Here is a 25270-nt window from a genome sequence, read left to right as displayed (position 1 = left end):
TAAACGATTTTCACACCCTCGTTGCCAGAAGCTTTTTTCCTATGCACAGCGTTTCTGTTAAAACCCGCAAACACACCTACATTAACACCTTTATATTTTTGTATGCAAAGCGTATCTACTGAAAACCATAAGTTTTATCTTATACAATTCTTAAACTCAGCCGGCGCTCCATCTTTAAATTAATAAAGATGCAACCTCGTCTGTTACAATGTTCATCTCTGTTCCAATATAAAAGTTAGTTACTAGCTTGGTCAATTCTCGTAACATCCTTATCAAAACCCTGTTTTGTTGTTCTTGTTTCTTAATTACTTGGATCATCAGGCTTGTAGTTTTGATGAACTCTTCTTTGTTTATTAAAGCGTTTTCGTCCCCTCTTGTCTTTCTTCTGCTCTTTTTTGGTCCGTCTGTCTTTCTCTTTTTGCAGACCTTGATTGATCAGATCAGTGACATGAATTTTAGTCTGCTGTGGGCGATTAGTATATTGCATTTCATTTTGTATACCATCTGATACAACAATGTTGAAGTGCAGGTTAAAAACATTTCTTCATTTGATCTTCTCTAAATATTCAATATATTAATCTGACTTCTGAGATCAGACTCATTGTGAAGTGTTGAATCTGATCAAAGCTCATTTCTTCATCCATCAGTTAAACTCATCAGCGTCTCATTTCAGAGAATAAAGAGTCAAAGAGTGAAACTGAGAGTTCAACTCATATTTGTATCTTCAGGATGAAGAGATTCAGTTCCTCTCAGAACAGAGCAGATGTTCATACACAAGAGTTTGAAAGATAAATATAAACTACATCTGCAGATGTCTTCATGCTTCATTGAGTGAAGTTTATTTAGAAACAAACACACGAGCCAATGATCAATATACTCATTGTTCAAATTCAAAAGAAATCACAAGACAAAGAAGCAATATTTAATATTTCTTTATTAAAGCAGACAGAATGAATAAAGCAGAGACACAGAGTGTTGATATGAGACATGAATGAGAAGAAGAGATGAGAAGAAGAGATGATCTACTCAGAACACAGATCTTTCTTCACTTCTCCAGTGACTGTCTGACCTTCCCGACTGATCTCACAGATCACTGAGTCTCTGTTGATCCATTCTTGTTCAGTGAGAGTCAGACTGCTGCTCCAGCTGTACAGACCGCCGTCTTTCTGTAGGACTCCAGCTCTGTTCTCCTGAGATCCTGACATCTTCCCATTCACTTTCCAGCTCAGACTCCAGTCTGAAGGGAAACCATTGCTGGCCACACACATCACTGTTGCTGTCTTCTTGCTGGAAATCTCTTCACTGGACGGCGGCAGGACGATTACTTTAGGAGCAGACACACCTGACATACAGAGATACATTTTGGCATAAATATTTGATACCTTTATCTCAACTGTTAAAGAATGACGATAACAACAATGACATAATTCATTGCCGATGATCAAATCACTTCAGATAAATGCGTCTGCTTATGCTGGATTTTTAGGGCAGCCACCGTATTTTACAGATTATTTTCAATTCAATTGCGTCGCACTACAATAACACAAGAGATCAATAGCACGAGTTTCTGGATGTATTTTGTTCAATATTTATAAGCAGAAGATAACTTTTGTGGATATGATACACACTGTTAACCCCTTAGTTATGTTTAGTGGCGTTAAGTGCATTTCATATGTAGGCTACACAAAAAGTGTGTTTTATATTCACACCACAAACTGCATGCAAAAATTTATTTTTGCCAAGCATGCAAAATAAAAACATCCATTTTGTGTAAAGTGATGATTTTCCATTTGTTGTGTGTTGGAATATGAACGACATTTGTAAAGGCACAAAACTGGTCTAGAGGAAAAATCATCAAAGCAACATGTACAATCCAAGTCTTTGTGCCTCTTACTGACTTCTTGTTCTTCTGAGTGATATTTTCAATTTCTCGCTTTAATTTGAGACATCTAAGTTTAGTTATCAATTAAGTATTGTATTAATCTTTAAATTAAGACTTCCTCTAAATGGTTTATGAGCACAAATAGAAAAAAAGGCGAAAAATATACACAAATAAAAAAAGTATTTCGACTTTTATTGCATTATTTTAATTTTGAAATTTTTAATACATTACATATAGAGCAGCACAATATGGCACATAGTGTACAAAATAAATGCATATTAAATACTCAAAGCAGCCTGACTGAGAATTAAAAACCAATTAATTAATTATTAAAAAGCAATTGGAAGTAAATATTAAGATAATTTTTGTACTTACTGCCGACATCCAGTCTCGTGCCGGTGCCGAATGTGTACCACAGTGATAGAAACAAACTGAGCAGCTGTACAAAAACCTCTGAACGCTTCACTAACTCTGCACACCCGTCGCTATGGGCGGGCCTTAGGGGGCCGGGCCCGCCCTCAAGGACGCTTGTGCCCCCCCAGTATTTAAAAAAATACTGTCATTTTAAATTATTAATGTTGCTAATTTTGTGTTGCATTAATGTTGTATTCTTTATAATTAAAACATAAAAAATATAAAAAACAATGGTGTGATTTTGTTTGATTGATGGGAATCTAGCTACACTGCAACAGCCTATCACGAGGCTACGTACGACACGTACGTGACGTAGCCTACGTCAGTGTAGCCGCTCAACAGTTACCGCACTTTTTTTAAACTGGATGAGTTTTCGCTTAGCTATACGGCTTTAAGATGGATATTATCCGCAAATGGTTAAAAGCCCAACAACAGTCTCCAAAAGACGCACAGCAGTCAGACAGAAAGAAACTCCGGTGGCCTTGCAACCAATTTGGCGAGCTGCTCCATTGGTTTTACTTTGTTATCTGACGACGACACCAACGTAACCGCTAAAATGTACATTTATAATTGACTGACATGTTTGTCTCAACGAAAATGAACCTTCCGACAACCACACAATGTCGCAAGCGCTCTTGGCAAACAGATGAGAGGTTTGAAAAGGACATTGAGGCACACAGGCGAGAGAGTTCGGGTCTTCTCGGGTCCGTTCAGAAAAAACACATTCATTTTTAAATTACCCGAGACCCGCTGCCGCTTTTGTTGTACCCGACCCGTGTCCGAGGCACATGTGAAACTTTTAGACCCGAACCCGATCGGGTCTCGGGCCGGGCCGGACCTCGGGTTTTCGGATCTAAGTGGACCCGTGAAGACCTCTACCGTGGAGCCCGACCCCGGGCCTAACAGACTACTACATTCAAAAGATATGGACACTTTATTAATGAGGAGCTTCTGCTCGGAGAAACGCCGCCTGCCGCTGTACTGACAGGAGGGAAAGGAGAGACGACAGCGCTGCCTCCACAGTACCGTAGGTTCAAAGTCTGCGTGTGTGTGATTGTGTGTGTGTGCGCGCGCACGTGTCTCATGGCAATGCATATCCCTCTGTTGACTGCTTTAAAATGCAATGTTTGAGAGATGTCTCTGGTGTTACATGTAATATGTTGTATAGATTTATGGATATTCATAAAATTGTTTCTATATGTAATGTGGTGTGTAGGCTATAGGCTATCTGGTCATATTGCTGATGGTTGTTTAACGTGATGATTACGTGCTGCGCGAATAGAGTATATATTATTATAAGTATACTGTAGGCTAATAATAAGTGTGCCCTCCCATGCATTTCATATGCCCCCCTTAAGACTGAGGTCTGGCGACGGGTCTGTAACTCTGACTCTATAACAAACACATTTAACACAATGCTTAACAATGCTTTTATTTAGTTATTGTATTTATTGTATTTATTGTAAATTAATTAATTTAGTTTTTTATTTGTATTTTTATGAACATAACAAAATTTCTGAAAGTAAATCTTTGTTGTAATCTAACCTCATCTGAATGTTTGATAGTCAGTGATTTACTGTAAATGAAAGATTGAATCAAACATTAAGGGCTCTATCTTACACCCGGTCCAATGCAGCGCAAAGCGCTATGCAAGTGTATTTTGCTTGTTTCTACCCGGCGCAATTATAATTTTCACGTTTAGCGCCACATTGTTTAAATAGCAAATGCATTTGAGCCCATGTTTGTGCCCATGGGCGTTCTAATCTAAAAACGAGGTGTGTTCAGGCGCATTGTTGGCGCGTTGCTATTTTGAGGCAACTAAAATAGACTACGCCATTGACCAACAAAAACCTGCTCTAAAGTCTAAAGTCAATGGTGCAATATGTTTTTTTATTATTTAAAGACCGCGTTAGAAATATGCACTATATAAACGGGACGAAAACGCAGACTCTCGTTGGTTTATTGCATGTACGCCCAAAATACTCCCATTACTAATTAAAAAAATAGGACCAACCCTTTTCGACCATGCGCTCGGCGCACAAAGCATTTTTCCCGTCGTTAAACTAGCAAAAGTGGATTCGGACACGCCCATTTAGACGTTGCGCTGTGTAAGTTAATTTTACTTAATTTCACAAGTGTGAAACTGCAGTGAGTGTCAAAAACTTGCAAAAGAAAAATTGAGTACATTTTACTTATTTTTTTCAGTGTAATTCCAATCAGTGTTTAACAAGACACAAAACCTTCCTAAAATGCCCATACATACACTGCAATTATTTTAATTAAATCAGATCTCATCTCTGTGTCCTGTTTATGAAGATCTGAAAGATAAAAAATAAATGCAGGTCATAAAAGTAGACAGATGAAAAAACTATAAACCAATGAATAATATCCCAACACAAATGTGTCTTGTGAATGTAATGATCAGATTAATATAATGAACACTTCATTCATATCTTACACATCTCTGTAAGTCAGATGTCTGCTGTATTGAGCAAGAAGATTTTCATAATAGTCTAGTAGCCAGCCCATAGAGCCCCATTGTGAACCCGGAAATGTTGAGTACACCAAAGTTTTATTGCATGAATGGGAAGTATAGGTCCCCAACATACAGAAACTGCCGGATGCTAATTTGCATATGTTGAGCAATTTGCATAATTAGCATAATTAGCAATATTAGCTTAATTGTCCATTTTGGTCACATATTTTGCACTGTATGGCCAATTTCTACAATATGTAAGTGGTTTTGGAGGTTTTGGAGGATTCTGATTTCATTTCTGCCACTTTCAGACTTCAAAATGGTAATTCTATAACAGATTTGGATTAATTTAGACACTTTTTTTATTAATTCCTAACAAAATTTTGGGTTATTTTTATGGTAAACACTATATTCTCACATTTCAGAATCACAAGAACTCATGCTCTTTGATGTGAATGTTGATAACCTCAATATGTTTACATTTCTTGAGGTCTGGTCATGTTTTTATGCAAATAAGCTGTTGCAGTGAGCTGTTGTATATACAATAAGTATGTTGTAAAGCAAAGGAGCATAGTCTATTTTTACAGTCAAAATTATCCTTGCCGATATTTTTATATTCTTATATCATATTTGTTTTCACATTAAGATAAAAGGTTATAATGAGTTATAATGACAGTTTTGTTTAGTACATTGTGAATTTCTATTCAGATCCGTTTTGTGAGTGAATCTGGTGTTCAAAAATTAGTTACCATTATTAAAAAAAAATTTATTCTTCTTTTTTTTAATTCAGACTTCTTGTGATTTGATCTGGAATGGATTAAAAACATTTGATATTCAGTGTTCTTGCTGCTTTCTCAAGTTGTCGTGTAGTATTAATTTAACCATTCGGATCTAGGTTTAAAGGACGGGTTGGGTGTTTTGCACTTAAAGCACTGTTTTCAGATTGTTTATGATGAAATAGAACGGTTTTGGCTGAAATTTCGACATATGCGGCTGCCCTGAGAATCTTTGGGTGTTTGTTTCACCTCACACCTCTACAATGGGTTTAATGGTGCACTGGAACAATCCTTTCTAAAATGCATTAAACTTTCGTTTACCACGACGTGAAACTCAGCGAGTGGTCAGGGGTGTTCACTTATATGCTCACACAAAAATCGCTGCAAAAGATGCTATTTCACTATTTCATCATAAACAATCTGAAGGCAGGGCTTTGGGAGTAAAATACCGAACTTGTCCTTTAAGTACTTTCAAAACAAAGAGAAACGTTTTGATCAAGTCGAAATGTCAGAAAAGAAGTTTCTGTTTGCACCATGCAGTGACAAAAATAGCGACTTTAAAATATCTTTACAATCAGAGGAACTCTGTAACCTTGGATGGAGCCCGTATGAAATTTACCGAAAGCGCAAAAGGCCCCCAGCAGTGAAAGCACTACCTCCTACAGAACGTAATATGCGCCTTCATGGAAGACGTGCCCACCTACAGGTGCTACTATGAAAATCAGCTGACCAGCCTGATCCACCGGTTGTGGATATCACCTTGTTTGGATGGGACAAGAAGATGGGTCTAAAGGAAGGAGAGGAACTGCTTATGCCCACACAGGATTCAAGTCCAGTTGCTCCTCCTGCTTTGTTAGATATTGTCAGCTGTGGTTTCAAAGCTGTGTTGAAACCTTGTACATCAGCAAAGAGCAGCTGTGTAGCTGCAGGTCTGGGCTGTACCAGTTATTGTTCCTGCAAAGGCAATGATGGTATATACTGCAACATACTTGCACAACACCAAGAACACAAAGAAAGAGATGAAGGGTCTGGAGAAGATGATGACAGAACAGAAGAGAATAGTGAAGATGATGAGGCTGCCTTTTTATTAATTGTGAGGCATAGCAGTTTGCCTGAAGGTGGTAGCCAGTGTGTGCTTTGTGTGGTGCGGAGGTAAGGCCCTCTTGGTTAGCCTCCCGTCTCCGTTTGGCGGAGTTTTAACTGGGTCCTCGTTTGATTTTGCGACTTGCGGACCAAGCTGGAAAGCACATCTGCCATTCCGGCATGGCCCTAGTGACTTGCGGGGCCTGTCTTGTATGGCATGTATATGTTGTATATTTACATGTTTGCCTTGGTGCAGAGGTGAAGCCCTCTTGGTTAGCCTTGCGTTGGCGAGCTGACCCGGGTTGCCCAGACTCAGTTTTAACTCTTGCGTCTGGCGAAGTTTTAGTTTACCCGATTACTATGTATCATACAGTTCCAGGATCCAAGTTATGTCAAATTCCCGCATTGCTTTTTCATCCAGAAATGCATAACATTCAGCCTAACAAAGATTCATTGTTTATCCAAAAAGCTATTTTGAATTTTCAAAAGTGTCAGGAGGGGATTCAGCCTCACTATACCCTGTAAACAATGAATCAACATTTATAAGTGCACTCATGATTCTGAAATGTTAGATTATTTTATTTACCATAAAATAACCTAAAATTATGATTGAAAGTAATAAAAAATTTAATAAATAAATCAAAATTTGTAATAGAATTAGCTCTTTGAAGTCTGAAAATGCCAGAAATGAAATCAGCATCATCTAAAACCTCTAAAACCACTCACATATTGTAGAAATTGGCAATTTAGTGCAAAATATGTGGTCAAAATGGGCGATTGAGCTAGTGTTGCTAATTATGCAAGTTGTGCAGGTTGCTCAGCATATGCGGATTGGCATCCGGTAGTTTCTGTGTGCTGGGGACCCGTGCTTCGCATTTCTGCGGTGAAGCTTTGGTGTGCTCAACATTTCCGGGTTCACCTAGTTGGCTACTAGACTATATGTGTTTGCATATCAGATGAGATGCTTCAGATCTCTGAGAGTTTATAATGCTGTGAGTTTAACTTTTACTTCATAACTCAACACAACACACAAAACTAAACATCAACAATGACCTTCACCATCATAATCTTCTGGACACTTTTATTCTCGTTACAAGGTAGATTTTTAAATACTTTTTACCTTATTTATAAAATGTGAATAAATATTAATTTTTTTTCTTTCAGGGTGTAAATCACAGATGACAATAACTCAAAGTCCTTTAGTGAAAACTGCAGCACGAGGAGACTCTGTTACTATGAACTGTTCTCAGTCACGTCCTTATATAAGCTGTTACCCATCACCCTGTGTGTCCTGGTACTTACAGAAACCTGGAGAAGCTCCTAAACTCTTGATATATATGACAAACAGCCGTCAGTCAGGAACTCCATCAAGATTCAGTGGCAGTGGAGTATATGGTGGTAGAGATTTTACTCTGAGCATCAGTGGAGTTCAGACTGAAGATGAAGGAGATTATTACTGTGTGAGTCATCACAGTAACACGGTGTTCACACAGTGATAAAGATTCGTACAAAAACCTCCTTCAGTCAGACTGCACAGATACACCTGACAGATACTGCAGCTGCACAGACACGCTTGCACGCGCACCCCAGCACACACACACAGGAAAGTAAAGACTGTAAGAAAAAATGAGGAGAACGTTGAAGGTCTCAATCAAAAAGTAGTTTATTCAATCGAAGCAGTAGCAAAGTACATGAAGCACTCAGGGTTCATCGAAGTTGGAGTGAACCCTGAATCTTAACACTTTATAGTTTCAAACCTTTTTTCCCACCCCTAATGCTAATGAAGTATCCCTTTAAATGTAAATTAAGACTAATACAAATGACCTCTATATCTCCCGCTGTGCCCAAATGGGTCATTGTATTTATATGATCAGACTATCTTAGTACCCAACTCTGTGCTCAACCAAGTGATCAGATAATGTTTAGATGTATTTTTTGTCTTTCTATCATGAACCATCTTTGACCTGTGTTGGTTCAAGAAGTCTCACATTTGCTCCCATACTACTAAGAAAATATTGCTTCAGGTTATATTATTGTATTGCTTAAACTGAGATTACCTTTTATGATTATCAAGCCTTTTAGAGGGATGAGCTTTATTCAACAGCTAAATTGGAGTAGAATCTTTGTCAAAGCTGACTATAAATTCTTACAAGACACAATTTTAACACACATCAGACTGTTTTGCTGATCTGAGTAATCTAAAGATCTGATCCCAGGTTTGCCTACATTATGTCAGAAACGCTGTCTGATTTTAAAATATAAAGTCATCAGTTCTTCCTAATATAGACAATTATAAACCAGTTATCATGCAGATGTTTATCTTGACATTTTCAAGGATTTTTACAGTAGCCTATTGGCAACACTGTTGCCAGTAGTCTACTGTAAACAAGATTTACAGTACTAAACTGTATTTCCATTTTACAGTATCTAAATGCTACTGTAAATGTGTAATACAGTGTGCTACTGTTAACATTATAATTCAAAGAGACACAATTTCAAATATCGAAGCCTTTATTTAAAACAATACAAATGCTTTAAGAAGTTGAAAATTAAAACATACACATTTAAAAAAAATTGCAGTAATACAGTTTAAACAACACAAATTATAAACATGCATACATATAACACTGATTACAGGTTTAGTTAATCCAAAAATTATTATTTAAACCCAATGATTTTATTTGACCTTAAACCCAAAATGCTGATGTTTTAAGTTTTCTAGTTACAATAGGAGTAGGCTGTCAGTCTTCTAAAGGATACAAATGCTTTATAAAATGGCTCCATGTTATATGTGCTATGCATCCTGAGGACATACAAATAGGTGTGTAAAAATATAATCCAAATAAATAAATTTCGATCCGTCATTTCTCTAAATAAGTGTTCGTGAAATTGCAATACAACTGTACCTGATGGATAGGATGCTCACAGTCAAGTTTTTTGTCTGGAACAACCAGGAAATACCAGCAAAATGTACACATCAGAAAGAAAGTGTAGATGCAGTATTTGGAGAGGCTTTGGCATATAGGACTTCATGAAATGGATTACACACACAATCATGTATGCCTTTAGAAAACTTATGTCAATTTACATGGAGTTATGCTATAATGATTTCGTGTTATACATTTTGCATTCTCTTTTTGAAACTGGAGAAGGTGGTCATGGTCCACTACCACTGTAACCAGAAAACCCAAAACACCACAAAATCAGCAGAAAAAATAGCTAAATTAACATTTTTGTAACCTTTTATTTAGTCAAAAGGTTTTCTGGACTTAAAATAGAACTGGTTTAAAATGAAACAATGACTTTCTGTCTTTACATTTATCTTACATTTATTTATGAAAAAAGGCAAACAGTGCAATTCAAAGTATACATTTTGTTATTAGCATATGCATTTCCTGGTTCAGCATTCCCATGACGTTTTATGATGCTAACACAAGAGAAAGGTTCTAAGAATGTTAATTGAAAGTTCCCAAAGTTCTCAATAATGTTATGTATGTTTTTGTTTGTAAATGATAAAGAAACATTACATTTTATTATTTTAAAACTGTTATAAAACATTATTTCTTAATGTTATGTAAAAAAAATGCATATAAGCATTCTTAACAGGTTAACATTTGAAAATTATAAAATGTAACATTCCTTAACACAATCAAGAAACATTCCTAAAACCTTTAAAAACTGGACACTTATGTTGGCTTAAGATTATTGGGACCTTTGGGAACGTTGAAGGAACGTTCTTAGAACTTTTCTCTGTTAGCTGGGGAGCTATAGAGGAGAAATACTCTTCTCCTTTTACTACAGTAAATACAGTAAATTTACTTACCAACTTACAGTACTGAATGCACAGGAAATGATTTGTCATAAGAAATAAAAGAGTAGTTTCAAAAAAGACCATGCTATATTATAAAATAATTCTGTGAGTCCTGTAAGCAAAAGAAAGATGGTCATACTTATTTTGTTTACATTTAAGTTTTAATTAAGACAGTACTGTACGTTATGTATGTTACAGCTGTTAGTTAATTAAGGAGACCTAACTAACCCGTATATGCAGCACATATCTTATTGAAAAGTGTCTCACCTATAACAGGTTGTTCAATTATCTTTTTTCTGAAGCTGGTTTATGTAATTTACTGTAGTTTTTATCACGCTGATGTAAATTTGAGTGTTTGTTTTTAAAATAAGTTTGTTTTTAGTTAGTTATTTAATGCTATAAAAACGGCGGTGTCACGTTATGATTGACAGCTGTAATATGCGCATTCTGCAAGAGCGAGGGCAGGGGCCTTGATTTTATGCTTTACTTCCTGTTCACTAATGCGCAGGACTGGTCCCGAAATCACTACTGCGCAGACTCAAGACCCAAGATTTCAGCGCCGTATCGGGACACTGATGGCTTCACTTTTCACCAAGGGAAGAGAGCGAACGGGCGTCGTTACAGTCTATGGTTGCTAAATGGTTTCTTAACTAAAATAAGTCAACGCCTGTATGTATGCAATTGAAAAATAAAATAAGGATTTGTGTGAATGACGAAAATACTGCCAAAAGACTGTTTGAATAAATACAGTAGCATATAGCAATTTTCAAAAATAAAGAAAATTCCCATAATGCATTTACTGTATAAATAGTTTTATACTAGGTGATATACAGTAAATAACTGTAAAAATTACAGAAATGTCTATCAGTGTAGTTTTATACAGACCTCAGATTTAAGGGGTTTATGTCTGTATATCTGTTTGTGTGTTCATGAATCTTCATGTTCCTGTCAGTTTAGTGAAAATTTTCTTTATAACTTCATAATTGACTAACAGACTCTATTGAGAAGAAGTGAAAGTGTTCAGGTTCACAGTATTTAACAAACAGTAAATGTGAGATGTGAAAATCAGATTTGCATTGGTAGTGTTGAGTGATTCTGATCCTCTCAGCTCTGTCTCCTGTTAACATCTTCAAACCACATCAACTTTAGTTTAATTTCAGCACTTTTTTCTAAAGTTTTTAAACAACTCTAAACACTTCAGCAAAGAGCTTTTGACGGATGACACTGATAAATGAAGCACTTCAACACACATGTGACATGTTAAGACATGGAGTGATCTTCAGGAGAGAGCTCAGATCAGACATCACAGATCTTATGAAGTGCTTCATCATGACATCATGAATCAAACATCATGATATGAACATAAAGGCATTTTATGCTAAAGACTTTTACAGAAGATTTTTGCCTTTTGGTGTGATGCTATAGCACAGAATTGAAGACTGAATATCCTGTAGAGTCTCAGAGTCTCACCTGATCATCACCCTAACATCTGACCTGAGACCAGTGCACTGATGATCAGATGTCTCTTATCTGTCCTGTTATAGTCATCAGTGATGAGTTTATCTGCTGTTTACTGACCTCTAGTGACAAACTTTATACACTAATGTTATCATTGATGACCTCTAGTGGATGGGTTCATATGGGGGACAGATGTTTACAGGGGTTTTTGATAGCACACAGACACTAAAATGATAAAAAAACACATGTGCTTTACCCCTGGGTTATCTTCATAAACACTGCTTTTACCCCGAATTAAGAAGCGTTTCAGACTTGTAAGCCCAAACTGTCCTGTGGTGATCAAACAGAGGCGTGTTTACCCACCACGCAAACCACGCAATTGCATGGGGCCCCACGGGCTTGGGGGGCCCCCTACTGGCCACAAGGTGTGCGAAAGTATGTTACGTTTATTCAGACCCAAATCTAAGGTACGGATGAAGCATGCACGAGCACGATATGTGCGAGTCTGTACGCAGAATAATATATGCGCGCATCCTTGTGAGGGCACATATAGGCTACTTCATGAGCGAAACTCTACGGGAAAACGCACCTCTGCTCAGCGCTCACAAATGCAGCCACACAAGTGCTGGAATGAGCGCTCCCTCGACTCTCTCTGCTCTCGTAACTGCACAACATTCACTCTATGGTCAAGTTTACTTTAAAGACTTTGGGCTTCACACCTGTGATTGGTGACACGCATTTTTTGTTCCACGCTCGTACAGGTATAAACATGATAAAGACACCACGCAGGGGTTTTAATCATGTCGAAAATAGATCAATCATATTCTGTATCTCATTATTGTCATCAAATCTCATCTTTAATGTTTGTCTAGTCTATATGCTTGTTGTATCTCACAGTAAGTTTGGTTTTACAATATGAACATGAGAGTTATGTGATTCCCATCCATAAATTCAAGCAATAACCAACTTACAATGTTGTTTGCTGGTGTTTGTTAGTTCAGCTTGTTAGATCAGTCTGAATCATAATCTAAAGCTTCGTCTTTTTCCTCATTTAGTTTTTTTAGTAAGATGTCAGACATTGAAGTTGCAGTATTAATTACATTGTTTGAAATACATCCTGTAAGACATTTGCGAGCAAAAAATATATCTGAGAGGGGCGTGAAACATTTTTTTAAACCAAGAATTTTTGTCATACCAAACTGTAACAATTTAGTGTTATTTTAAGCAGTGTAAAACAAAATAAATCCGCTTTATATATATCTCACTTAATTTTATATACTGAATATTATTGTTGTGCAATTCAAATGAAAAACCTTGGGCAATGCTGGGGCATGGGGGGCCCAGTTCTTGGACTTTGCTTAGGGCCCCCAAAATGGTAAACACGCCACTGTGATCAAAGGATGGCTTTACAATTTTTATTTATTTTTTTCATTTTAATCCAAAACAAAAGCTACAGATCACACCTTTATGGACTACAAACGTGGATTTTCTTTGCAGAGATGGAGTCATGTGTTTAAAAGTAATGCAAAATAATGAACTTTTATAAATTGCAATGGATTATGGGAAGAATGCATATATGACCAAATAAAGGCATCATAGACAAGATTTTAAACATTTCCAGACAGAAACACCCAGACAGCAGAGAACTGACTTGAGTAGAGACCTAAGTAGAGATTCAAAGCTTTAAAGTGTTGCAAACAGCGCCATCTGTTGGAAAAAAGCACACTCTTGTTGTTGTTAGGTTGGCTTTAAAACCAAGAATGCGGTATGTTAGGTCAGGATGACCCCTGTACCATTTTTTAACCTATGAATGGCATCAGTTTGTACAGCAGTATTTGACCAAAACCTACACACTTGAGAATGTTGTGACTATGTTGATATGTGTTTGAATCATAAACTGTAAAAAATATGGATGGAGTTTCTGTGATGTCACCCGTAAGTTTGTGAAGAGATTTTTTAAGCCAATAGTTGGTGGAGACTGCCGTCGCCATCTTGGCAGCACGTCACTGCGCATCACTCCGAAAATGGGTAAAAAGGCGGGACATGGGTGAAGCTGAGGTGACTGATTGCTGAAACCACGCCCACCTAGCTTGACTGTAGTCACAGCAGTGGCAGTTCATCTGTCACTCAACTGGCCACGCCCCTAAACGCCCTGCTAAAAAACAATAGACACCATCACAGAAATTCGATTGGGTTTGTTGGTTTTATTGGGAATTTTATTGATTTAAATGGAATATGGCCCAAAACACACTACAATGTAATGGTTTTAATGGTAAAGCTAATGGTTCCTATTGGTATTTTAATGGAAACCATTAGAATTTTCTGTAATGGTTTGTCAGCAGGGCGATGCAGAACTTTACGGCTTAATATAATTTAAACTGAGTTACAAAAATATTCACCCCTAAAAGCTATACAGACCAATAACCAGGCTGTAAACATATTTATTTCTGCTGTAAAGTTGGGCATTTTAACATGGAGATGGGATTGGCTCCATTTTGCAGTCAGTCTCTATAGTTGTCAGTCGATGAATTGCAGTTTAAGTTGCTGCTTAGTTTAAATCTACGTATAATATGAGTATTTGTTTTGTTGTTGGAATTTCTTACTTTGTATTTGTTTGAAATTGAAAGTGTTGAAATTGTGTGATTATGGGTGGTGTTTGTTTTTGATCATACTGACTTGCATAAACTTTCTTATGCCAAGAACCCCCAGATGAACCGTCTGTGAGGGGCCCCCTGCCTAATATATATATCAGTTTGTTTTATGTATAGTGAACAATTCAATTTAAATGTATTTGTACTGCAGCCAGTTTGACTATAAATCTTGTTTGACAAGAGTTTTACAAGGAAAACTGCCTTACAAACCCCATTGAGTGAAATAAAGGGGACATTAAATAAGGAGAACACACAAAAAAGAAACAAAGCAAATATAAATGATTGTGAAATGTACGTAGCAAGAAATAAAAGATAAACACCTAATAAATACATTTTTATAAGTTTTCTCTGCTGTTTTCTCTGAACTTCTTGGAGGCCCCCTGTGAGTCCCCGGACCCCAGTTTAAAACCCCTGCTCTAGATGATAATAATAAACACATACCCTCTTTCTGTATCACGTTGGGGTAAACCTGACTGTTTTTCAGAAAATACAGTTCAACTTCAGTGACTTCATAGACAGTATAAGGTAATAACAGTATAAGTATAAGGTATATAAAAGCATCTATACTGTTATATACCGTCTTTCGGATGAGACGTCAAACCGAGGTCCTGACTCTCTGTGGTCGTTAAAAATCCCAGAATGTTATTTGAAAAAGAGTAGGGGTGTGCCCCGGCATCCTGGCCAAACTTACCCATTGGCCTACTAATCATCCCCCATAGATACAAATCATTGGTTATATCACTCTGTCTCCTCTCCACTAATAAGCTGGTGTGTGGTGGGCGTTCTGGCACAATATGGCTGCCGTCACATCATCCAGGTGGATGCTGCACATTGGTGGTGGTTGAGGAGATTCCCCCGTTCATATGTAAAGCGCTGTGAGGTCTGCATAAAAAGCGCTATATAAATGTAACTTATTATTATTATTATTATTATTATTATTATTTTTATTATTATTATTATTATTATTATTATAGGATCATTAAAACAGCCAATTGTCAGCATTATGTAATTTGCTATTTTTCTCCAGCACCTTTAAAATCATTTATATCTGTTATCCAAATGATGCAAAACTACTCAAGTTGTAATGCTCAGAAAGATTTATTAGTTAATTAATTTGACTCTTGATCTGTTTTAAGTCTGTTTATCATATTCATTGAAAGACATCTGAGTGTTGAATGAAAAATCATCTTGTATCACAACCACAGTGCCATATTTGTCAAATTCAGCTGTGACCCAATTAATTACATTTGGCACTTTTACGGTGCTGTGTGAATATAATCCCTTGATATCATCCGCAGTGAGAACCTCATCCCACAAGTTCACATCTGTAATTTCACCTACAAAGCTCTGCTCTGCATCAAAATCACCCAGAAATTATCAGGATCCTGACCGAGCATCACTGTGCCACCTGGACGGATGGTGTGACCTTTTCTGTATCTCTGATGAATACTGCGTTGTCCATTCATCCAGGCAGCAGCGAGACCGGTCGATGAGCTCCAGGTGAAGCACAGGTGTGTCCGAAGGTTAAGAGGCGGCAAGTTAAAACGCAATCCTTTACTAGAACCACCAAGATACAAACTTATGGTTCCGTCTGTTTCAATCCAATCATTAAGCTCATCGACATCATACGTACGGTAAGCAAAGAGAATAAGATCTCTCTTACCTTGCAGCTCTATGGAGACACGCATGCATAGAGTGAAAGCTGTGAGGCTCAGGGGTTTTTCTGGAGTAATTGTAACATAGCTGTTAGCGGTCTTATGTGGAAACACAAGTATTTTATTGGCAAGACCACCTGGTAAAGAAAAAGAAGATAATTAACAAACATCACTGTACAGTTTACTGTACATCCAACAGAGATTTATAACTGGTAAGTTACGACCCCAAAATTGTTACATTCTGAAAGGCATTCTGTCCCGTCTATGAAATCCAGATTAAAGTCTCATAAACAAATGATGATATTTGCAGCATCAAAGTTTGATTTCACATTTCAATCTTTGACATAATCTTACTCGGTCAAAATTAATCAAGGTTATATTTTCACAGAGGGTTCTTTGCATTATGGTGGATGATTTTATGTAAACACAAAAAAAAAACAACTTTAGCTGAGTTTTCACAGACTCAGTCAAATGTTGGTGGGTTTGGTATTTTTGTTTACTTTACCAAATTTAAAGGATTACTCCACTTTCATTAAAGAAATCCTAATAATTTACTAACTCCCATATAGCCTTATGACATGTCAGCGCGGCCTTACGTATTACATAATCATGTGGAAAGCTAACGTGTTACATATGTGAAATGCACATTTGTTGATCATTTTAAACAATAAACTGACACAAAGACATTAATTAGTATCATTTCACAACAACGTCTGAACGCTTCTCTTTCTCTACACTTGTAAACACTGGAGCGGTAGTTTTGCATACATCATCAGTGACTTTTTCACATGATAACGTATTACGTAAAGGTTTAAAAGTTTTTTTTGAATGTGGATCGTTTTGCTAGATAAGACCCTTTAGACATGTTTTAGTTCTGTTTTCAACAAACATGTTTTTATGGTGATGATAGGAAGTAATAATTATAATCTAGCAATGCACTTCAGATGATTTGCTCTTACAAAAAACACAGTTTGACTATAGTAAGCTTTTAGCCTTTAGTAAAACCACAGTAACCACAAATTTACTGCGATCTCACCACAATTATCAAATGTAAAATATGTTATGTCCAAAAATGACCCAAAAAGCTTAGAAACATGAAACATTGGTACTGTGTTACTACTTGCATGAAAAAACAGAGCATGAAAAATAATGAAAAAAATCATCAATGTAATATTTCAATCTGAATTTAAAGGAATAGTCTACTCATTTTCAATATAAAAAATGTTATTACCTTAAAGGGGGAGTACATGATGTTTGAAAGCCAATGTTGATATTTGAAATCACCTAAACAAACACGCCCCTACCCCAATAGAATCTGGACCTTCTGTTGATAGACCCGCCCCACACATACGCAACCCGGCATTTGATTTGATTGGCTATAAGTGTGTTTTGGTAGTCGGCCCGTCTCCTTTTCCAAAGCGTTTTTCAAACATCGTGGACTCCGCCTTTAACTAAGAAGAGTTGATACATCCCTCCATCATCTGTGCGCGCGCAAGCAAGCGCCGGAGCGCGCTGCGCCACCTCGACAGCACCTAGCCTAGCCCCATTCATCCAATGGTACCAATCAGAGACAAAGCCAGAAGTGACCAAACACATCAACGCTTTTCCATTCAAGACAAGCAGCCACACGAGCAAGCTTGGTGGTAGAAAACAAAACGTAGCGCTTTTCTAAGCGGATTTAAAAGAAGAACTATATTTTATGGCGCAATAGCACTTTTGGGAGTACTTCGACTCGGCGCAGTAACACCCTCCCTCTCCCATTATGAGAGTGAGAAGGGGAGCGGACTTTTCAGGCGAGTCGAAGTACTCCCAAAAGTGCTATTGCGCCATAAAATGTAGTTCCTCTTTTGAATCCGCTTGGAAAAGCGCCACGTTTTATTTTGTACCACCAAACTTGCTCGCACAACTACTCGTCTCAAACAGGAAAAACGTTGATGTGTTTGGTCACTTCTGGCTTTGTCTCTACATGGTGCCATTGAATGAATGGGGATAGGCTGGATGCTGTCGAGGCGTCGCGGCGCGCTCCAGCGCTTGCGTGCGCGCGCACAGATGATGGAGGGATGTGTCAACGGTTCTTGGTTGGGGTGGTGGCATATTTTGATGTTGAAAATGAGTAGACTATTCCTTTAAGTGATTTTAAACAATTTAACCACCAAAAAGTGCTAAAGTGAGCAAAGATCAGAACTCTTTATGTATAAACGTGAGAGATAGTTGTGCTACTGTGTCTCATACTGTAGTCCATTAAAATACATTTGGCGAATAAAGCACCGAAAAACAACATAATTTTTACTTCATGTGGAGCGATTGTTTATGCTACATCTTCTTCCTGAAGTGCCATTTGGAATTTGTCCTCCATCTGTGTGTGTGTGCATGTGTATAAGTGCAAAAGTGCATACATGGAGAGACGCATTTCAAAAAGTGAACAATCTTTCTGTTCTTGACAGGACACATTCCAGCAAAATGATCTCAAGACACCACAGTATTTATTTTCTAATTTATAACATTTGTTTAAGTTGTTTGCCAATAAACAACATGGCAGAAATTGTTCTTGTGTTAATTCATGTATAATGCTGAAAAAATCAGAATTACAGTTATGCCGCTTACATAATGTAGCCTTTTTTAATGTTTGATGACAAGATAGAGACTTAAGAAAAATTATGTAGACTAATAATTTAAGTTTAATGCCCTAATGATCAGCCTACTTATTTGTATGTCCAACAGCTGACATGGAACGTTATTAACTTTTTTTTTTATTTAAAGAAAATATAAGCAAAAAATGAGTTTGTGCAATAATCTGTGAGCACTGTAAGCATGTTTTCCATGTTTTTTTGTCTTTTGTAAATGCACTTTGTTTTGATTTGTTAGCTTGAAGACAAATACTTTCCTTTTTACTACTGCTTTACATCTCATCACACGCTTCAGCGCTCTGTGTGTTTATAACAGTCTGAGTTTGTGTGTTTAACACAGCGGAAACCAACAAATACACACAAAATGAATCTCTTCATCATCAATCTCATCTGGATTCTTGGGGGTTTTATTCAAGGTAACAAAATTCTTCTTTATTTCTTTTTTAGAAAAAAAATAACTCTTGGTTTTCTGTTTTGAACAAATGTGTTTTCTTCTCAACAGAATCCAGAGGAGTTACTGTAACTCAGAGTAAAGCTCAATCTGTTTCTGTTGGACAAACCGTCAATATAAAGTGTACAACTGATACTGGAATAGCCAGCAATGGTTTATCTTGGTATCAGCAGAAACCTGGAGAAGCTCCTAAACTCATCATTAGATATATAAGTGATCTTCATGGTGACACTTCACAGAGATTCAGTGCCAGTGGAACAGTTTATGGTACAGATTTTACTCTGAGCATCAATGTAGTTCAGACTGAAGATACAGGAGATTATTACTGTCAGAGTAGACACTATATCAACAGTAAAGATGTGTTCACACAGTGATAAAGAGTTGTACAAAAACCTCCTTCAGTCAGACTGCACAGATACACCTGACAGATACTGCAGCTACACACACCCACACACACACGCACGCACGCACGCACGCACGCACACACACACACACACACACACACACACACACACACACACACATTCTGGTTTCCATGTTTTGTGGGGACATTCCATAGATGTAATGTTTTTTATATGGTACAAACTGTATATTTTATTCCCAGACCATAAACCCAACCATCACAGAAAATTTTCTGCTACTTTAAATTTTCAAGAAACATCATTCTGTTTGGTTTATAAGCTTGTTTCCTCATGGGGACATCAAAATGTCCCCACAAGGTCACAAAAATACTGCTATTCCTATCTTTGAAGGGACAATTGGTCCCCACAACGTGATAATTACCAGGTACACACAAACACACACACACACACACACACACACACACACACACACACACACACGTGTGCACATAGTTGTTATTCATTGCCTCAATGTTTTAAAGCTTTAGTGAGCTTCATGACTTTGATGGGATAAAAACTGCTCAAGATGTTTATGAAGAAAAACATTAAGAAGAGTCGGACACAACTGAATGAGTCTGTGATCATCATATAAATAATACAGGTCAAGAGTTCATTAAATGATTCAATTATTCAATGTGTTCATTGTCAGTGGAAACTGAACTGATTCATTTCAGAGAGTCAAAGAGTGAAACTGAGAGTTCAACTCATATTTACATCAACAGATTTCTGTTCCTCTCTGTACAGAGCAGATGTTCATACACTTACATGAGTCTGATGTCTCTGTTACACCACAAACATCAAATAAAGCACTTGTTTCATCATTTATCTGCAGATGTCTTCATGCTTCATTGAGTCAAGTTTATTTAGAAACAAACACACGAGCCAATGATCAATATACTCATTGTTCAAATTCAAAAGAAATCACAAGACAAAGAAGCAATATTTAATATTTCTTTATTAAAGCAGAGAGAATGAATAAAGCAGAGACACAAACTGTTGATGTGAGACATGAATGAGAAGAAGAGATGAGAAGAAGAGAGGATCTACTCAGAACACAGATCTTTCTTCACTTCTCCAGTGACTGTCTGACCTTCCCGACTGATCTCACAGATCACTGAGTCTCTGTTGATCCATTCTTGTTCAGTGAGAGTCAGACTGCTGCTCCAGCTGTACAGACCGCCGTCTTTCTGTAGGACTCCAGCTCTGTTCTCCTGAGATCCTGACATCTTCCCATTCACTTTCCAGCTCAGACTCCAGTCTGAAGGGAAACCATTGCTGGCCACACACATCACTGTTGCTGTCTTCTTGCTGGAAATCTCTTCACTGGACGGCGGCAGGACGATCACTTTAGGAGCAGACACACCTGACATACATAGATACACAGAGAAAAAGATGAAGAAATTCAAAAGCAATCAAATAAATCCATAATAAAATATATATTCTGTTTTTGAATTTAATATCATATCATCAGTTAATATCATTTACTCTGTTAATGCACTACACTTATTATAATACAAACACAGTAATAATAAAACAATATTTTATTTGAATATTTGTTTCCTGTGACTCAAGTGAAGCAACAACAAGGTTTGATTCCCAAAATCTGTACAATATCTTGAATGCATATTAAAGCGTCTCGCAAATACATAAAAGTTTAAAATAATTTCTTGTAAGTTGTGTTTAAATGTAAAATGTTTAATATGATTTGATCCTATCATAGTGAATCTTATAAAGGTTTGTAACAGAAGTTTGTGTAAATATTCAGTCGGGTCTCACTGCGCTTGCACGGCGTTCTGTGATAAGAAATAATTATTTACAAATATAATAAAGTTACTTGTATCTCATACCAGTTTCTTGTTCGAGTGATGTTTTTAATTTCTTTATCTTGACTCATCTGAGCTAATTGTAGTTATTTATCAAGCTCACTTTAAAAATTAATACTGAATTTATTTGGTCATTAACAGACTCAAGATGTATTCTGTTAACACGTGTTTATATGAAGCGAGTCTGCGGCACAACACGACAAAAATTTAAGTAGCGCTGCTGTCAGACACCTGGATCTCAAAATGTGTTAATAAAGACAAATAAATTTTGACCTTGTTTTTGAAATTTTAAAAACCTGTTAAAATTAAACGCCTTAAGATAAAATACTTTAAATGACCTTCATGTGTGAATCTGTCTATCAATAAACTTGCCTTGTCTTAATTTTCCATGTGAAAAATTATACATTTATAAATTCTTATTATTTTGACTTTCTGAAAAACTAACACATTTAATCCGGCATGATAATAATTTTAATATTGAGGTTTTTGATTTTCCTCTTGACTATTGAATTAAAAAAAAAAATTGTTTATAGGACTGAATTACACTTCTTCAAAAGAAATCTCGATTTATATTCAAAATGCTTTTACTGAGAATTAAAAATAATAAATACAAGTGAAATAAATGCTATATAATATGCTAAAAAATGTATAATCTATTAAAAATGATTTTATTATATAAGTTTTGTACTTACTGCCGACGTCGAGTCTCGTGCCGGGGCCGAATGTGTACCACAGTGATAGAAATAAACTGAGCATCTGTACAAAAACCTCTGAACGCTTCACTAACTCTGACTCTGACACAAACACATCATATCACAGCAAATATTCATACATCATAGACTTGTGAAGAAGTGTAAACACATCTAACTGTCAGGACTCTGCCTTGAAGTCTTGTGTTATATTTGTATTTTGTCATGGTGGCAGAGTTCTGGCAGTCCCTGGCCTTGTGTGGAGGTTCATGCCTAGTTTTTGTGTTTGGCATGTGCCTCCGATGTCTTGTCATTTGTCCCCGCCCCCTTGTTCTCCTGCTTATTGTTAATTATTACTTATTCCCATCACCTGTTCCCTCCTCGTTATCTTGTTTAATTTCTCTTATATAATGTTCTCTTGTCCTTAGTTCTGTGCAGGTTCATTTTGTATTGTTGGTGTGTTATCCAGTTTTGTCAAGTCAAGTCAAGAGTTTTTGTCTAGTCTAGTGTTTTGTGTCAGCAGTCTATGCTGTATGCCCCCACGTGGGCTTTTGTTTGTCTTGTTATTATTAAAATCCTTTGTTAACCCCTTCATCGTCCGCTATTGGGTTCATCTGTGCTATTCCTGACAGAATGAACCTGCCAACATTGAACCCAGCGACGGTGTCGGGGTCAGCTGCAGCCCCTGTTTTTGTCTTGTTGCCGGTCGTGGTGCGTCCTCTTCCGGAGTGGCTTACCAGAGGGGTCCGTGACCGGTTCTTCTCTGAGCTGTGGAGGGCTGCTGTAAATTCGGATCCGGACCTTGGGGAGTTGGCGGCCTCTTTCGGCCCAATCTCCGGCTTGGCCGCTGTGTGGTTTCCTCTGGGGCTGGCCGAGCCCGCGCAGCCCACCGAGCCCGCGCAGTCCGCGCCGCCCACCGAGCCCGCGCAGTCCGCGCCGCCCACCGAGCCCGCGCAGTCCGCGCCGCCCACCGAGCCCGCGCAGTCCGCGCCGCCCACCGAGCCCGCGCAGTCCGCGCCGCCCACCGAGCCCGCGCAGTCCGCGCCGCCCACCGAGCCCGCGCAGTCCGCGCCGCCCACCGAGCCCGCGCAGTCCGCGCCGCCCACCGAGCCCGCGCAGTCCGCGCCGCCCACCGAGCCCGCGCAGTCCGCGCCGCCCACCGAGCCCGCGCAGTCCGCGCCGCCCACCGAGCCCGCGCAGTCCGCGCCGCCCACCGAGCCCGCGCAGTCCGCGCCGCCCACCGAGCCCGCGCAGTCCGCGCCGCCCACCGAGCCCGCGCAGTCCGCGCCGCCCACCGAGCCCGCGCAGTCCGCGCCGCCCACCGAGCCCGCGCAGTCCGCGCCGCCCACCGAGCCCGCGCAGTCCGCGCCGCCCACCGAGCCCGCGCAGTCCGCGCCGCCCACCGAGCCCGCGCAGTCCGCGCCGCCCACCGAGCCCGCGCAGTCCGCGCCGCCCACCGAGCCCGCGCAGTCCGCGCCGCCCTCCGAGCCCGCGCAGTCCGCGCCGCCCTCCGAGCCCGCGCAGGCCGCGCCGCCCACGGAGCCCGGGCATGAGCTGCAGCCTCCACCACCCAAGCCCCCAGGGCCTGGTTGTTTGATTAATGTCATGGACTTTTGTGTGTCTGATTTAGTTTCGTAATTATCTTGTTTTTGGCACCTTTTGTTATGTTTTATTCTGATGTGTTCATTGTCTGGTCATGTTGTTATCTGTCGTGTTTTCTTGTCTTGTCTTGTGTGTTCCCTTTTGGGACGCCAGGTGGCGTCCTTTGAGGGAGGGCTACTGTCAGGACTCTGCCTTGAAGTCTTGTGTTATATTTGTATTTTGTCATGGTGGCAGAGTTCTGGCAGTCCCTGGCCTTGTGTGGAGGTTCATGCCTAGTTTTTGTGTTTGGCATGTGCCTCCGATGTCTTGTCATTTGTCCCCGCCCCCTTGTTCTCCTGCTTATTGTTAATTATTACTTATTCCCATCACCTGTTCCCTCCTCGTTATCTTGTTTAGTTTCTCTTATATAATGTTCTCTTGTCCTTAGTTCTGTGCAGGTTCATTTTGTATTGTTGGTGTGTTATCCAGTTTTGTCAAGTCAAGAGTTTTTGTCTAGTCTAGTGTTTTGTGTCAGCAGTCTATGCTGTATGCCCCCACGTGGGCTTTTGTTTGTCTTGTTATTATTAAAATCCTTTGTTAACCCCTTCATCGTCCGCTATTGGGTTCATCTGTGCTATTCCTAACACTAACACAAGAATAAAAGTGAATTTAAAGACACATGTCTGTCTGTAGTAAAACACATTTACTGAATGTTTGAACTTCACAATATTGAAGACACAGAGACACACAAGACATCATAAACGCTCCTGATATCTTCTCATCTAATCTCAATGTGTTATTAATCCAGACTGTATAATGTGTTTCTATGAAGATAAAGCTCTGATGTGTGTTGAGTTTATTTCCATAGACAAACACTTTGCATTATCATCACATGCTTCAGTGCTCTGAGTCTTTATAACTGTCTGACACAAACATTTTATAACACAACATCATTACAAAACACACAAACACAAATGAATTTCTTCATCGTCTTCATTTGGATTCTGGGAGTTTTTATTCCAGGTAACAGAAGTGAAAGCTTGTTGTTAAGTTGAATGTTTTTGACTCTTTTATATTTCATTAAACATCATTTTCTTCTCAACAGAATCCAGAGGAGTTACTGTAACTCAGAGTAAAACTCAATTTGTTTCTGTCGGACAAACCGTCAATATAAAGTGTACAACTGATCCTGGAATATATGGCTGGCATTTAAATTGGTATCAGCAGAAACCTGGAGAAGCTCCTAAACTCATCATTAAGGCAGTAAATGAAAATTATGGTGACACTTCACAGAGATTCAGTGGCAGTGGATCATCTGGTGGTACTGATTTTACTCTGAGCATCAGTGAAGTTCAGACTGAAGATGAAGGAGATTATTACTGTATGAGTGTACATGAGATCAGTGGTAGCTATGTGTTCACACAGTGATAAAGAGTCGTACAAAAACCTCCATCAGTCAGACTGCACAGATACACCTGACAGATACTGCAGC

The 25270-nt window shown here is 38.5% G+C and overlaps 1 pseudogene and 2 gene segments (V, D, J or C); all 3 read right to left on the bottom strand.

The window, feature by feature from the left end:
- Positions 1 to 958: 958 nt before the first annotated feature.
- On the bottom strand, positions 959 to 4825 carry LOC141362025 (Ig lambda-2 chain C region-like). The segment is given in 3 exon segments: positions 959 to 1342; positions 2258 to 2409; positions 4755 to 4825. Coding segments are annotated over 3 exon segments (543 nt in total).
- Positions 4826 to 15673: 10848 nt separating this feature from the next.
- LOC141362024 (C-reactive protein-like) lies at positions 15674 to 16771 on the bottom strand (annotated as a pseudogene).
- A 3877-nt stretch (positions 16772 to 20648) lies between these two features.
- On the bottom strand, positions 20649 to 22356 carry LOC141362187 (Ig lambda-2 chain C region-like). The segment is given in 2 exon segments: positions 20649 to 21048; positions 22201 to 22356. Coding segments are annotated over 2 exon segments (384 nt in total).
- Between the last annotated feature and the right edge of the window lie 2914 nt (positions 22357 to 25270).

This window comes from Misgurnus anguillicaudatus, chromosome 25 (genome assembly GCF_027580225.2).
Source record: "Misgurnus anguillicaudatus chromosome 25, ASM2758022v2, whole genome shotgun sequence".
In the NCBI taxonomy this organism is placed as follows: Eukaryota; Metazoa; Chordata; class Actinopteri; order Cypriniformes; family Cobitidae; genus Misgurnus; species Misgurnus anguillicaudatus.
This window is presented reverse-complemented; position numbering and strand designations above follow the sequence as displayed.